The sequence below is a fragment of the Pungitius pungitius genome, chromosome 17 (assembly GCF_949316345.1).
Source record: "Pungitius pungitius chromosome 17, fPunPun2.1, whole genome shotgun sequence".
Classification (NCBI taxonomy): domain Eukaryota; kingdom Metazoa; phylum Chordata; class Actinopteri; order Perciformes; family Gasterosteidae; genus Pungitius; species Pungitius pungitius.
The window spans coordinates 14,526,487-14,543,059 of record NC_084916.1 but is presented as its reverse complement, the minus strand read 5'-3'; the positions used below and the strand labels follow the sequence as shown (position 1 = coordinate 14,543,059).

Below are 16,573 nucleotides of genomic sequence, written 5' to 3'. Positions count from 1 at the left end.
ACGTCCCGCCGTCATCCCGTGGCACTGCAGCAGGGAGTCGGCAGCCTACGTTTGATTTTGTCCGAGTGCCTTCTGTCTTTGCAACGGAGGGGCTCTGACGGGCGGGGGGCCCCCCCCCCGGGGACGACGTGGCTGGGTCGGGAGAAGGAGAAGAGAAACTCCTCTGGGAAAACTGTGCAGGAGACATCGCTTGATCTCGGGCTTTAAAGGCAAGCGATGGCTTTTCCCATGACCCGGTTTGCATATCAGGAGCCCACGTTGGTCCTGAGCGATCGGGCGGTGTGCAGCGCTCGAGTGTTTTTCGGTGTCAAGGCCGTCTGTGTAAACATAAACATCTGGGACAAGACGGCGAGGAGGTTAAAAGATTCTGCTGGTTTCTGTGTGTGTGTGTCAGTTCTCCTCAGTGCATAAGGCCGGGAGGCTGAGTGTGTAATTAAAGTGGTGGTGGAGCAGAAGCGGCGGGGGGGGGGGTGGGGGTGGTGCGTCTGCGTTTCCTGTAACAATGACGGGCTGCTTCTTTTGTAGTAGCTGACTGCACCGTGACCCTGCCAGGCACGCAGGGAGGCCGCCGAGAGAGGGAGAGACGGAGGGATGGCAGCAACAGGGGGGAGGGACTGTGTCTGCTCTAATGTGTCAACCACGTGGATCACAGTAACCATGGCAGCGCTTGAGATGCAGCCATTTCTTTCCCCTCCAGAGCCCCCCCCCCCCCCTCCCCCTCTCGCTTTCCTACCCACCTCGCCACAGAGGACGTGTGAGCAAGCCAGTCAGGACTGAGTGGGCTTTTCTCTTTTGGGCCTGTTTATTGTGTTCTGCAGGCCTGAGAATGAGGAAGCCTGGTCTGAGAATGACAGAGCAGAGTGGGTCAGGGAGAGTGTGTGGTTCCCCCCCCCCCCCCCCCCCCCCCCTCTACACACACACACACACATCCTCTCCCTCCTTACCACCAGCAGCATCAGATCTAGTTACACTACTGGCCAGGGTCACACATTCCAGATCTGTTTCATTATCTCAGGGCTGCTAAGCAACCTCTCTTCTTCTTCCACTTTCTGTTTCTCATAACCTACAAAAAATAAAAAGAAGAAAGAAAAATCTTGCTGCCTGCTTGGTAGACTAATGGCCCTGGCTGGGCTTGATTGATTCAGTGAAGTAATCTGCAAATGGAATACATTAGAAGATGACTCTGAGACAGCCAGGGCACACTCTGAGGAGAAGTGGGGGGAATGTGGCCATGATGGAAATAGGAAAGACTTCTGCATTGGAAAACATGCGTTAGAACATTTTAGGATTTTTTTTTTTTAATTATTGAATTTTCCACACTGCGATTTCTCATATTCTTTTTTTTTTTTGCCTCCCTTCCACCGTCTAACATCGTGAACACGATCCTGCAGTCCTCAGCTCTGAAGTTCCATGTTAGGCAGTGCTGGGAAAAGCACAAAATGGCTGCCATAGAGAGGAGCTTGAAGCTCCACAGGAAGAGCTGCATCCCTCTCCTTCTCCCCACAAACCATCCTGCGCATCTTAACCCTTTTCCTGCGTGTAGAGAAATGGTGTGTGTGTCCCCCCACCCCCCCCCCCCCCTCCCCCCACGTACACCCAGGCTATCCACTGTAATTGGCTTTGGGTGATACCGCGGTTGTCTTCACCGCGAGCTCCCGAAGCGTCGCCCTCCAACGTCGCTCAACTCCTCCTCGTGCCTCATCCGTGTCCCCTTCATCATCTGCCTCCCGATTAATGAGCGCGTTGAATAGCCGAGCCACACAGCATCAGTATCACCAGGCCCCCTCCCCCCCACCTCCCTCTCTCCCGCTCTCCTCCTCGCTGTCCGGCTTGTGCAGTCAGCAGAACAGGCTGGTGCTGTGCAGTATTGAGCTGAGAAAAATCAATGACTGCAGAGTGGGAGTAGATAGAAGCGTGTGTGTGTGTGTGTGTGTGTACACAATGCTTTCTGCAGGCTGAGTGACTGGAGCTGTCAGATATTAAACAGAATGGTGAAGAGCTCACTCTATGAGCTGCATGGTCGGTGTCTGTGTGATTGTTGCTGTAGATTTGTTTTTTTTTGCAATTAAACATTCAACTTTTTAATGGGATTTAGTGTAAAAATATCTTTTTGTTATTGTTGGTCTAACGTTAAATTGTACAACGAGCAAACACTTTTATACTGCCCGAAAAAAAAAAAAAAATCAATTCAATACTTGACTTTGTGGGAACAGATCTTGCTCCATCTCAAACTTTAAAAGAGCGTAGTAGCAGTTTTCTGTATAAATGTTCTGTCAATTAGTTCTGAATTCACGATGCTTTAAACGCCTCAATGAATACTTTTAGATACTATGAGTAATACGCAATAAGATGGACCTCAGAGTCGATGCACAGGATTACATATTTGAGGAAAGTTTAAATGCCAGTTTGTGGCACATGACATTTTTTGATACTTGATATATATCAAAAGAGCCCCACAAATCAAATTTGCTGAGGGGCGTGCGGGGGGGGGGGGGGGGGGAAATCCATCTTCTTCTTCTTTCTTTTTTTTTTTTTTTTGTCTTGAGAGCTGACACCCGTGTGCAGGCTTTTGCTGGAGTATTGCTGGAAACTCGGCACCGATCTGCTGTGCGCACGGGTCCCTTCACCGTGGGTTTCATTTGGAGCAAGTGTCCTCTACCACCCCTGCGGTCATTAACTTGTGGCTTGTGGAAAGACCCCGTTGATACGTCCCTCGTCCCTCTTTCTGGCGTCCACAGCGACGGCGAGACGGCGGCGTTTGTTGCAAGCGACGATGTGGTCACTGTAGCCGCTGGGGGCCCCCGTGTCAGATGACCAGTCTTGTGATGTCTGAGCAAGGGTGGGGTGGGTTGGTGCTGCTCAGGATATAGTGGGGGGGTGGTGTAGGGTCATGTGATGATGCTGGCTGCTGGGGGTGGGGGGGGGGGAAGGGATCCCGCCACGGTTGTTTAAGCAAGGAATGTCGCGCCGTTTGATCGCTGCTCTCCGCCCCGGAGCGGTGAGACTCGCTCCCTCGGAGCGCCGCCGCCGCCGCCTTCTGAACCCTTTTCACATTTCCGAGAGATGAATTTGACCCCTCGCGGTGAGTTCTGTGGCGATTTGTACACGCCAGTTTTCCCATTCAGGTCAGAAGGGCCTTAGTTTGTGCAGTCACCGAAATGAGTCTAAGAGATGAGGGGGGGGGGAGGGGTCGGGTTGGGGGATTCTGAATCAGCGTTCTCCTCGTGTCACTCCCTCTGGGGTTCCTCCATCAGGTCATTCCCAAAAATAGCAACGGGCGCCGTTTCAAGTGCAAAACCGCCGGCTTCGGGGCTGCAGCCAGCCTGCAGAGTGTGAGATTTCTATGGGAATAGTTGGCCACCTTCCAATGAGTGTTTTCTTTTTTTTTTTTTTCCTACTCCACCCTCCCATCCTTTTTTTTTTTTTTCCCCCCCGCTCCCTCCTCCGGTGTGACTAGCAGATGAGCTTGCATTTCTGAGGAAGCACATGGGCTCCACGTGAGCGGCCGGTGTGTAAACATTAACCTTTCCCACAAACACGATGGCCGCCGGCTGCCTCCTCTCCCTCCTCTCCCTCCTCTCCCTGCCTGGCTGTCTTTGTGTCACAGCCAGCGCGGCTCAATAACAACACCACATGGCACCGGAGTCGGTGCCCAGCACCAATTATTTCAACTGCCTCCCGAGACGACTTGCGTCATTTTTTTTATTTTTTATTTTTTTTATTTCACTTTTTTTCCTCGCTTTTTCAAACCCAGTTCCGCTCGCCAAAATGGATCATTAACAGCATTATGGTGATGATGTAGAGTTTTTTTTAAACTAGGGGTGGGCTGTGTGTTTGTGCCGGCAGTCTTGTGTAAGAGATTAAAAAAGAAGACGCAGCCAGGTGAAGGAGAAGATTGTTGTGACGCTCACTTCGCTCGTGACTCTGAAATAAAATGCTTACGCACATGACGTCCGAGTGGCCCTATGTGCACGAAAACAAGTGATTATGATTTACGTTCCGTCCGGCGGGGTGAATTTCATGTTTAGCTTTCATAGTGTGAGCCAAGCTGAGCTCCGCTTGCATCCCCACTGACACACTGTGATACGCTGCATCGTGTCGCTTTTTGTTTTTCTCCATCATGTTCCCAGTTTCACTCAAAGGCGGAGATTGTTTGTTTGATAGTGCTGGCGATGGGATGATGAAATTCCCCCAAAACAACAAAAATAAAATAGTGTCACCTCCCATGTTTCTTTTTAAAGTCCACCGTTAAACAAACACCTTCACTTACCCTTTTACGGCTCCTCTCGTCCCAGGATCTGTCCGGCTCCATCGACGACCTCCCCACCGGGACGGAGGGCGCCCTGAGCCCCGGCGTCAGCACCTCGGGGGTCTCCAGCAGTCAGGGGGAGCAGAGCAATCCGGCCCAGTCGCCCTTCTCGCCGCACACTTCGCCCCACTTGCCGGGCATCCGCGGACCCTCGCCATCACCCGTGGGCTCCCCCGCCAGCGTCACCCCCTCCCGCACGGGCCCTCTGTCCCCTGCTGCTGTGCCAGGTACGGACTAAATACAACAACAACAAAAAAGAAATTGCAAGCACATAAAGAGCACTGGTTGATTAATGCATGCTGATCCCACCCGGAGAATAAAGCTGCATCACATGATGACGAGATAAGGTCTTTTGTGGAATGAGTTTTTGGCTAAAAATGACTAAATGTTGCTAAAACTAATAAGCATAAACTCTGCTAACCAGGAAAACATCAAAGCATTTTTCATATCAAGAGTTGGATGCTGTGAAACATCTGGTGAGGGAAAAGTCGACAGATTTAGAGATCTAATTCCACACATGCTCACTCCCAAATACATCGAACGCCATTTGTTATTCATGAAGGGAATTTGCCAGATGGGAACATTTTCTCCTAACATGATGCTAGTAAACCATCCAGACGGCACCGAAACACAAGTCGCGATGCCACCAACAACTCGTGGTGGAGGCCGATTCAACAGGCAGCCAATAGGACGCTGTCGTAGTCCTCCTCTTGCTTGCACTGTATTTTATTGTTTAAACTGGCCTTTTAACGACTGAGGCATGACGGTATTTCTCAAGCCCCTCGTGTTGTTTCTGTCCTCCAGGCAATCAGATGCCTCCGCGGCCGCCCAGCGTCCAGTCAGACACCATCATGCACCCTTCTATGAACCAGTCCGCCATGGGCCCGGAGAGGGGTGAGTGTTGACACCCGGTTTGACGTCTTTAAATAAGACTGTGCCTGTAGTCTACTTGCCAGATGGGTCAGATGAGGGCCACCAGAGACAAAAGCAATTAACCTTTTTGGTTATTCATTTTTTAACATGCTAAATATATATTGACTGAGAAAGCTGGATGTACCAGCATGCATTGCACGTCGGGGGAGACGGGACACAGTTTATACATTTTCTACTAATTAGAGGAGTCTCCTCTTTCATTGCAAGTATGTTTACCAACGACCTGCAGATTGATTTGATGACACGGCCCTTTTTTTTTCTCCTCGTATCGTTTCTACCCTTGGGCTAACTGGGGAAGCCTCGGTGAAACCAATCAATCCCCGCGGTCAATGATGGTGCTCCAGCTGTTGAAGCGCATTGATGTGACATTATGCTCCTCCGCTATTTGAGCCTGCTACAATAAGAACACTCTTAAGCTTAAATGATTTGTAGTTCTTCCCCGCCTCGTCATACATCGCTGTCATGTCAAATGACGGCGGCGAAAAGAAACCACGCAACAAATCATCTACATCTTCAGGTGGCTTCACTGAAAGTCCACATGAAAAGTGCTGAATTCGCCCTTTTAGGTGATGGATTGTGTGGCTGACGATGCTCTCTCGCTCTCGTCCCCAGTGTACATGCGTAACCCTCAGATGGCTCCCTACGGGTCCCCTGGTCAACCTGGCTCCGCCTTATCTCCACGCCAGTCTTCGGGAGGCCAGATGCATGCTGGGATGGGACCTTATCCCCAGAACAACTCCATGGGGAACTACGGGCCTCAGGGCGGGCAGTATGGTCCGCAAGGTGAGGCCTCAGGTTGCAGCTTTTACAGGCCCTCTTCAATTAATATATACTTTTTCTCTAAAAAATATTATGAATGAGTTTACAGCTGTCACCGTTTCATAGATAGCTCAGATAGAAAAATAAGCTTTGAGGTTTCCTCACTTCATATACTTTTGAAACCCTATCACTCCACTTTGAAGTCTCAGATAGTTTGTCAGCTTTGAAGAAGTTTTTCTTTTTTTTTTTCCTGTGAGTCATAGCAGCGATTGGCAAGGGCCAGAAAAAGCCCCCCTTCATCAGCCTGCAGCTTGTCAGAACAGCCCGCGCAGGGGTACATTTAGAGCCAGCCCGCTGAAACTCTTAATGTGGTCTCAGCGTGACGAGCATGGATGGATGGGAGAGTTTCTAGAACCGGGCTAAAGATCTACACTCCTGTCTATTTGTGATCCTTCCAGGTTACCCCAGGCAGCCCGCTTACACCGGGATGCCCAACGCCAACTACCCCACCGGGCCGGCCGGCATGAGCGGCTCCATGAACCCCATACCGGGCCAGGGCAGCGGCGCTCCGTACGGCGGCATCCCGCCCGGCAGGATAGGCCCGGCGCAGATGGGTCCTCGGCCCTTCGGCCCCGCCATGGCCGCCAACATGGCCGGCATGCCTCCCCAGGTGGCGTCCGGGATGTGTCCCCCGCCGGCCATGAACAGGAAGGAGGGCGGCCCCTCCATGCACCACGGGCCCGCTAACAACAGGTGGGTCCTCTGTGGCTCCATCCGCGGCGTCGCCTTTCTTGTATTTGCCGATTTTGTGTGGCCGAGAAAACCAAAGCGCTCCCCCGTGCAAGCCGGTCTGCGTGCGGCGTGTCGCGGTGCCCGAGTCGGTGGCAGTCGGCCAAGCGCTTCTCTCTTGAGAGAAAGTGGATGGAGTGAGAAAGCGTTCTCTGGGACCGGTGAATCATATCTCCCCCACCCCCCTGCGAAAGACGCCAGCTCAGCCTACGGAGAGACACCCGTGGGCTCGGCAACAGCTAGCGTCATGTTTTCCCGACAGAATAAGAGATAGGGAAGGTGCATAGGAGTGTTGCAGCATCACAGAAAGAATGATTCTGTGATTTCTGCGAGTTTCTTTGCGTCAGCCGCCTGTGTCTCCTTCCCCCAAGTGTTTCTTTTTTTAAACGAGCCTTCTCCTCTCTCCAGGCCTCCCGGCTACCCTAACATGGCTCAGGGGATGATGGGAACGGGCTCTCCATACGGCCCCGGCATGAACAGCATGCACGGTATGATGAACCAGGGAGCGCCCGGGCCTTACCCAATGGGAGCCAATGTAGCCAACAACACTCCTGGTGAGTAGAGGCACACGCTGAAGCCCTGATAAGTGGCACACCGTGCCCACGGTACACGGTTACATCTTTTGCGTTGCTCCAAACCGTCTCAATAGGAATGGCTCCCAGTTCGGAGTTTGGCGTGGAAAAAATGAACCCGACCCAGAAGATCAACAACAAAATGGAGGGGACTCCCAAGCCCGAATCCAAAAAGGTAAGTGGACCAACGCGACGCGGTGACCTTTCCGGAGCTTTTCTCTCTTCTCGCAATCTCACCGCATCGTCACCCGTCGCCCGTCCCCTAGAAGTCGAGCTCCTCCACCATCACCAACGAGAAGATCACCCGTCTGTACGAGCTCGGCCCGGAGCCGGAGCGGAAGATGTGGGTGGATCGGTTCCTGGCCTTCGCCGAGGAGAAGGCGATGGGAATGAACAACCTGCCCGCCGTCGGACGCAAGCCCCTCGATCTCTTCCGGCTCTACGTGTCCGTCAAGGAGATCGGCGGCCTCACCCAGGTGCGCCCGGGGCATTTTGTCTGCGTTTTCACAACAAAAACCCCCCCCCAAAAAAAACAACACAGCGTTTGTGTGCCGCTTTCTGAGCCCCTTCCTCGTCTCCCCCACCAGGTGAACAAGAACAAGAAGTGGAGGGAGCTGGCCACCAACCTGAACGTGGGCACGTCGAGCAGCGCTGCCAGCTCACTAAAGAAACAGTACATCCAGTGTCTGTACGCCTTCGAGTGCAAGATCGAGCGCGGCGAGGACCCGCCGGCCGACTTCTTCAACACGGACACCAAAAAGAACCAGCCCAAGATCCAGCCTCCCAGCCCAGGTGAGGCCCCCCCTTCCCCTTTCTCCCGTGGGTGCATTGTGGATTCCCTGCAATTCATCACGCTCCCGTTGCTCTAGTTGCCCCCCCCCCCCCCGCCATCTGCCCTACAGGCCGGTGTGTTTTATCGTGTCCTATTAACTGTGTTAAGAGGCCGCCGTCTGTCATATTCTGGACCATCCTCCATGAATCGATGGCATTTTGGCGGACGCATCGGGGGGGTTGTAAATAGCGGCGCTGTAGCTTTAAGTCACAGAAGTGCGCCGCGTCCTCTGGACAGTTCCACGAACACATCTCTTGGGTGGAAGGGGGAGGGGGGGGGGTTCCATGGCATTTGCACAGGACACGGCGAAAGGACCTTTCAGTCTCAAGCCGTCGTCTTTGTTTTTTGGCGACGAACAGTGATTCCACCAGAATGCCAAATCTTTCAATGAACTCTGAATGTTGGGTAAAAGTCAGTGTGTGTGTGTGTACGGGCCAAAGTCAGAGGTTGAGAGGGAGGGGTCATGTGACAATGTGTCGCTTGGAAGCTGTTGGTTTTGGCGGCGCTGGGACACGGGGGGGCCCCCCGGGTGTGTGGCGGGGTGTGGCTCGCAGGAGACGTCAGGGCGCCTCACGGCCGGCGTCCAACCTCCAGTTGGCGCTCGGCGATGGACGACCGTCATCGGCGCTTCCTCACTGCGTGCTGCCCGGGTCAGGGCAGCGGAGGCAAGGCAGCGCTCTCTGGAGATTAGTACTGAGCCAGAAAAGATGAATGGGGGAATGAGTGTGTGTGTGTGTGTGTGTGTGTGTGTGTGTGTGTGTGTGTGTGTGTGTGTGTGTGTGTGTGTGTGTGTGAGAGTGTAAAAGTCATGCATCTCTCTCTCTCTCGCTCGCTGACTCTGTTTCTACCATGATATTTTTTCCTTCCTCATGAGATCCTCCCCCTCCCCTTTCCTCTCTTCATCTTTAGTAAAGGGAAATCCCTGCCCAGAGGGGGGAGGGGGAGCCCGTTGGTGTGTGTGTGTGTGTGTGTGTGAGAGAAAGAGAGGGGGGGAAATAGAGAGGCGGGAGGGTGATGTGAGAAAATGTGAATAAATGTGACCTGTCAGTGACCCTGATGTGTGTGTGTGTGTGCTACTTTAATGAATGGGACCTTGTGAGTCATCAGACGCGGGCTAATAGTGAGAAGTCCTTAGCTGGAGTTATGGATGAACACTCTCTATCTCCACCTCGCACGGACTCGGTACAAACAATCACTCACCCTCGTGCACGCTTACACTACTCGCCGTCTCCTGTCTCCGCGGGTCAGGGAGTAATCTGTCAGAGTCGGGGCTCACATCATTGTTTCCGGGCCCCTCTGAGAGCCTGGCGGTGGTTGAGGAGGAAGGGCGATGCGTAGGGTGCTGCGAGGGTGCTGCCCGTGAGCTCGGAAAGATAAAACATTTTTGCTGCGTGCGCCCTCAAAAGCAAGTCGGTTTTTCTCTGTGCAGCACTTTAAAATGTCTTAATGGGATTTTAGGATTGCCAAAAGCAGCATGTGTTCCTGAAAAAGCCCCCAGCGGGGCTCAGCCCATCCACAACATTATCCCTCCGCACCATCAACTATCCGCTATCAGCTCTCGCTTCGATTCCTCTAGTGAAGGGAGGAGGAGGGCCTGTTCCTTCAAGTTCTTTGGAGTCTTTTTTTAACCCAGGGGACTTTTGTCATTTACAAGCACTGCTGTGTGTGTTGTTTTACAGCTGGTTCTGGATCCCTGCAAGGACCGCAGACGCCCCAGTCCACCAGTAGTTCCATGGCAGAGGGTGGAGACCTGAAGCCCCCGACCCCGGCCTCCACCCCACACACGCAAATGCCTCCAATGCCTGGCGCCAGGTACCAGTTAGATGCCACGATATCTAGTTTTCCACGATGTCAGCACTATCAGGATTAATCAAAAAGTGAAAGTGATCCCTGGGGTGATGTTGAATCATTGCAGAAGGAAATGCAGTACATCAGTTATGTTAAGATTTACACCAAACCCACTCGCCTGCAGATACTGATGCATATTGGGTTAGACGTTAGATGTTAACAATCAATAATGCTTTATTTTGCAATTGGTAACATGTGCATTAATCCCAAAAGAGAAATCCATATCTGAAACACGTGCCTCTTTCCCTCCAGCAGGAGTAGCGTCAACCTGCAGGACCCGTTTGCGGATGGCGTTGACCCGGCGTTTTCCAGAAGGAACGCCCTGACTCCCAACTCGCAGGGCTACCAGCCCGGCATGGGGGGCCCGGAGATGATCACTCGAATGGGTCCCTACGAGTCCAACAAGGACCCCTTCGGTGGCATGAGGAAAGGTGAGCGACAGAACCCGAACCGGATGCCGCACGAGTCCCCAGTCAGCTTCTAAAACTAACAAGCCTCATGTCTTTTTTTTTTCGGAAGCTGGAGAGCAGTTCATGCAGCCGGGTCCCAACAGTGGGATGGGAGAACAGTACAACCGAGGTCCACCAGGACCTATGGGTAACATGCAGATGGGCCAGAGGCAACAGTACCCGTACGGATACGACAGAAGGTGAACAGTGCACCCTTCTCCCAGTGTGTGTGTGTGTGTGTGTGTGTGTGTGTGTGTGTGTGTGTGTGTGTATGCAAAACATGTATACGGGTTACAAAGAGCTTAACCGCATTGGCAGCAGGCTCCGGCCATTTCAGTGTCCCTTTTTGTTTATAAGTCCAATTGACCCGACGCTGTGTCTCACAGACCGGAGCCCGGCATGGGTCCCGACGGCAGCATGGGACCAGGAGCTCCTCAGCCCAACATGATGCCTTCCGGCGCCGAGACGGGGATGTACTCGCCCAGCCGCCCTCCCCCACAGCAACGGTCAGTGCCCGCACGGAACGGCCCGCGCCGAAGGACAGAGGACGTGCTGCCCGGCGTCATTGTCGAACGGCTTTGAGAGTTTAAAGTGTTGGATTCACCGCGGAAAAGTCGCGTGGATTTGTAATGGTGTGAACTTTTCTGTTATTGTTTTACAGGCATGAATCCTTCAGCAATCAGTACCCTGGCCAAGGAGCTCCCCCTGGTGGCCCGTACCCGAATCCGCAGCCAGGAATGTATCCACAGCAGCAACCGGTAAGAACATTTTGTTCGGCGTTTGCGGTGCTCCCAATAGAGCTTGATTCTGTGCCCTCCCGGTTACCGTACATGTGTTGAGACACAACTCTGTTGTAATTGGATGTTTAATAAAGTACGCTGTGAATTTTGTGCTTCTTGACAGAACTACAAGCGTCCCGTGGATGGAGGGTATGGGCCTCCTGCCAAGCGCCATGAGGGAGAAATGTACAATGTCCCCTACAGTGGTCAGCAGCAACCTGGACCCCAGCCCTCGGGACCCCAGGGCCAACAGGACATGTACAACCAGTATAATGCATATCCTGGAGGGGACCGCAGACCACCGGGTCCACAGAACCAGTTCCCCTTCCCCTTTGGCCGGGACAGGGTACCGCCGTCGGCAGGGCCGAACTCCCAGTCTCCAATGGCTCCCCAAATGATGTCGAGCCCCATGCCCTCGGGTCCCGACGGCCCCCAGGGCCCAATGTGGCAGGGTCGCAATGAGATGGGCTACCCGAACTACCCGAACAGACCAGGACCTCCCGTCCCGGGCCAGGGCCCCGGCTACCACGGCATGAACCGCTCGGAGGAGATGATGCCGTCGGACCAACGCATGAACCACGAGGGCCAGTGGCCCGGCCACGTCAACCAGCGCCAGCCTCCGTTTGGCCCCGGCGGTTCCGGACCACCCATGACCAGACCCCTGCCGTCCACCTACCAGACTTCGCAGAACCACATTCCTCAGGTGTCGAGCCCCACGCCGATGCCCCGGCCCATGGAGAGCAGGACGTCGCCCAGCAAGTCCCCCTACATGCATCCGGGCATCAAGGTGCAGAAAGCCGGACCCCCGGTGCCCGCCTCCCACATCGGCCAGGCCCCGGTGCAGCAGCCCATGATCCGGCGAGATGTGGCCTTCCCTCCCGGCTCGGTGGAGGCGTCCCCTCCCCACCTGAAGCCTCGCAGACGGCTCACCATGAAAGACATCGGTACGGAGCATGTGCACTGAAAAAAACCCGCTTATTGAACTTTAAAGTAATGGTACTGATCAGTACCGGATATCTGAATGTCCGCCTGCGAGCCTGACCTTGATTTAATATGTGGAGCAGTGGGAAAGCTTATTTTGGATCGTTAGAACAGATGAAAGCTGCTTATTTGAAATTGGGGAGGTTAGGAGATAAATGCTAATCCTGATCGGTGCAGATCAGTGAAGCGCTTCCCTTCGCTCACAGCTGGAACACCTGATCATTATCAACCCGGCTTGTGTTCATTCAGGTTTTGTCTTTGTCCTCAACAGGCACTCCAGAGGCTTGGAGAGTGATGATGTCGCTGAAGTCGGGCCTCCTCGCCGAGAGCACCTGGGCCTTGGACACCATCAACATCTTACTGTATGATGACAACAGCATTACTACTTTTAACTTATGCCAGGTAAGCGCCACGTACAACGGTCCGTTCGCCCTCACGTCGTTTCCTGGATTGTTTCAATGACTTCCTCCTTTGGCTTCTTCAGCTGCCTGGTTTCCTGGAGCTGGTGGTGGAGTACTTCAGGCGCTGCCTCATCGAGATCTTTGGCATCTTGAAGGAGTACGAAGTGGGAGACCCCGGCCAGCGCACCCTCATAGACCCCGACGCGGCCGAGGATCCCGACGACGAGCCCCCACTGCCCGAGGGCGAGGACATGGACGTGGACGAAGAGGACGAGGAGGACGAGGAGCCCGAGGATACCAAGGCCAGTCCCGACACCCCATCGCTGGTCCAGGTGAAGCAGGAGGAGGAGAGCTCTCACAAACGCGCCACTTCGGAGGAGGAAGAGGAGGAGGAGGAGGAGAAGAAGGAAAGAGACTCTTCTACCAAGGAACCCGCCACCTCCGGGTCCTCCTCCCAGGACCAGAACCTCCACTCGGAGAAGCCCAGGCAGGCGAGCAAGTTCGACAAGCTCCCCATCAAGGTGGTGCGGAAGAAGAACCCCTTCCTGGTGAACCTCTCGTCCAAGCTGGGGCAGCGGCAGAGCTTCGACAGCGGCCTGACACACTGGAGCATCGGCGGCGGCGACACCACCGAACACATTCAGACCCACTTTGAGAGCCGGAAGGACCTCCTCAAGCAGCGGAAACGCAAGCCGGCGGCGGCCGAGGGCCGCAAGAAGTCCGAGGCCTCCAAGTCCAACGGGGAGAATAAACCCCGGGGGCCGCCGTCCGAGTCCGCCGACCCTCGGGGGTCTTTGGCGGAGAGGAGCGCGCCCCCTCCCCTCCCCATCGGCGCGCCGGTCACCGCCACCATCGATGACGTGCTGTCCGCCCGCCCGGGCTCGGTCACGGAGGAGGTGGTGCGCGGCGGCGCCGAGGAGCAGAAGGAGAACGGCAAGTACCTGTTCAGCATCAACCCCGACCTGCAGAGCCGCCGCAACATCAAGATCCTGGAGGACGAGCCGCACAGCAAGGACGAGACGCCGCTCAGCACCCTGTCGGACTGGCAGGACTCGCTGGCCCGGCGCTGCGTCTGCGTCTCCAACATCGTGCGCAGCCTCTCGTTCGTGCCGGGCAACGACCTGGAGATGTCCAAGCACCCGGGCCTCCTGCTGCTGCTGGGCCGCCTGGTGCTGCTCCACCACAGGCACCCCGAGCGCAAGCAGGCGCCGGTCACCTACGAGAAGGAGGACGAGGAGGACGAGGGCGTCAGCTGCGAGAGGGACGAGTGGTGGTGGGACTGCCTCGAGGTGCTGAGGGAGAACTGCCTCGTCACCCTGGCGAACATCTCAGGCCAGCTGGACCTTTCCATCTACCCGGAGAGCATATGCCTGCCGCTGCTGGACGGCCTGCTCCACTGGGCGGTCTGCCCCTCGGCGGAGGCCCTGGACCCCTTCCCCACGCTGGGGCCCCACGGCTCGCTCTCCCCCCAGAGACTGGTCCTCGAGACCCTCAGCAAGCTCAGCATCCAGGACAACAACGTGGACCTCATACTGGCGACGCCGCCGTTCAGCCGCCTGGAGAAGCTGTACGGCTCGCTGGTGCGCCTGGTCGGCGAGCGCAAGGTGGCCGTGTGCCGGGAGATGGCGGTGGTCCTGCTGGCCAACTTGGCGCAGGGCGACGGCCTGGCGGCGCGGGCCATCGCCGTGCAGAAGGGCAGCGTGGGCAACCTGCTGGGCTTCCTGGAGGACAGCCTCGCGGCCACGCAGTACCAGCAGAGCCAGAGCTCCCTGCTGCAGATGCAGGGCGGACCTCAGTTCGAGCCCACCAGCGTGGACATGATGCGGCGGGCGGCCCGCGCCCTGCACGCCCTGGCCAAGGTGGAGGAGAACCACTCCGAGTTCACGTTGTACGAGTCGCGGCTACTGGACATCTCGGTGTCCCCACTTATGAACTCTCTTGTGTCCCAGGTGATCTGTGACGTTCTGTTTCTGATTGGCCAGTCATGACAGCCGTGGGGAGGTTTCAGCTCCGCCTCTTTCCGTTCCCTCCCCCCCTCAGCCCTTTTCTTTGTGTGCGTGCGTGTGTCTGTCGCGTGTGAGTGAAAAGAGCAAATACTGACTTGTCCTTTTTTTTTTTTTTTTTTAAATTTTTTTTTTTTTTAATTTATGCAAAATCACCTCGGATTCCACTGTCTTTCTACCCCTGCTTCTCACTAAAGGAAGGAATATCATGAAGTAGCTGTGGATTTTAAACGTCGAAGATGGAAAGATACTGACACAGAAGAGCAGACTGGGACCCAGGCATAGGACAGAGCGCGCTGCCCTGGGGGGGGGGGGGACTTGTTTTTTAATGAAAAGAAAAATCTCCAGTAAAAAAAAAAAAAAAAAAGAAGAAGAAACTGTAACCAAAGTTGCTGTCTCGTTTACAGTGAGTTTGGGGGGATACGTGTGCTCGCTTTCTCCCTCCGGGGGGGAGGGCGGGGGGAGGGGAGGGAGGTGGGGGGGGGGGGTGTCGGGGTCGGCAGGGGGCGGAGGGCACGGACTAAACGATATTATGGTTCATGTTTGGAGGCTACATAGACTCCCGGACTGTGGTGTGGTATAGTTGCTGTAACTTTGGATGCTATATACTCGGCCCCACAGGAACCACGCTATTGGCTGTGAACGGACCGTTGTCATGGGAGGCCTGTGCAGTAGATTGTAGGACTTTTTTTCTGTACTGTACACCTTAAAAAAAAAAAAAACTGTAAACATACTGTAATAATACTGTTTCACACTGAGATACGCTGGCTTGGCAGCAAACTGTAGTTTTTAAAAACAGTTTTAGTTAATGTCGAGAGAGAAAACGGCTTTCCCCCCAAAGTATGGTGAACCTACAACACCCCAACCTCTTCTCTTTGTCCCTTGATTGTATGACTTGACCCTTATATTAAAAAGTCACCTCTTTAGGACTGGTCCTCAACTCTAGATGCAGTCCAAGCTGCAGTGTATATATGATGTTGTACATTACACTCTCTCTCTCTCTCTCGCTCTCTTTCTCAACTTCTGTTGCTCTTCACCATTTTTAATCTTTGACGATTACAAGATTCACCCACTCCCCCACGCCCCGCCCCCCCACGCCCCGCCCCCCCTCTCGGCGCCAAGTAGGCCATGCGACTACTTGGCGCCGCCCCGTCTCCGTTACCTAGGCGCCTCGCCCTGCTCGTGTCGCTCTCTCCGGGGGTGTTCAGCTGCTGTCCAACGCCACCCCCCCAACAAACACAACTTCAAGTTTCGGTTTGTCTCCGGTCCGGGTGTAGAGAATATAACAAAGGTTCCATTTGAGCTCCTTCATTAATGACAAACTAGACCTTGATGAAGAAACCCATTATTATTTTTTTTTATTTTTTTTTCTTCTTTTTTTTTTTCCAGTGGTGCGGATTCTGCATATTTGTATTTCAGATGATGTAGCTAAAAACTTGATGTAAATTCCTCTTTTTTTTCCTTTTTGGCTTAATGAATATCATTTATTCAGTATGAAATCTTTATACTATATGTTCCACGTGTTAAGAATAAATGTACATTAAATCTTCGTAAGACGTTTGCTGTGTATTTTTTTACTTTATCATCACCCCCCCCCCCATGGTTGAAGCAGCAGTAAATAGAATTTTTTTTGGTGGGGGGGGGGATGCTTCTACAAGAGTTCTGACACTTGATAAACAGTTTTCATAAACAGTTTTGTTCTGTTCGGGGGGGAAAAATACGTTGGTGATATTTGTGCTTTAAGGTTGACATGTTTGAGGTCAGAGGTCATTGACTCTGTGACCTTACGGCCCGTCCTTCTTTGAGCGGATTAGAAGTTAGTGGTCCACGGTCACAAATGAAAGAATTCATAGTGTAGAGTTCTGTTTCCAATGCTAAGAAGCGATGACATTTCGCAACAGGTATGGCAGTAAAATCC

General features: G+C 53.9%; 1 protein-coding gene across 2 annotated transcripts; it reads left to right on the top strand.

Moving 5' to 3' along the window:
- The first annotated feature begins 4,271 nt into the window (after positions 1-4,271).
- Positions 4,272-15,099, top strand: arid1ab (AT-rich interactive domain 1Ab). 2 transcript variants are annotated; one of them, XM_062558471.1, is made up of 16 exons: positions 4,272-4,536; positions 5,114-5,203; positions 5,855-6,025; positions 6,460-6,754; positions 7,199-7,344; positions 7,440-7,537; positions 7,629-7,838; positions 7,950-8,154; positions 9,874-10,006; positions 10,298-10,473; positions 10,562-10,691; positions 10,878-10,997; positions 11,153-11,249; positions 11,395-12,214; positions 12,523-12,653; positions 12,736-15,099. In XM_062558471.1, exons 2-16 carry the CDS (start codon positions 5,122-5,124, stop codon positions 14,638-14,640), a joined length of 4,719 nt encoding a protein of 1,572 aa, XP_062414455.1. In that variant the 5' UTR covers positions 4,272-4,536; positions 5,114-5,121; the 3' UTR covers positions 14,641-15,099. The 2 variants fall into 2 exon arrangements, with proteins under 2 accessions (XP_062414455.1, XP_062414454.1); XM_062558470.1 differs by having other exon boundaries at positions 10,295-10,473.
- The last annotated feature ends 1,474 nt before the right edge of the window (positions 15,100-16,573 follow it).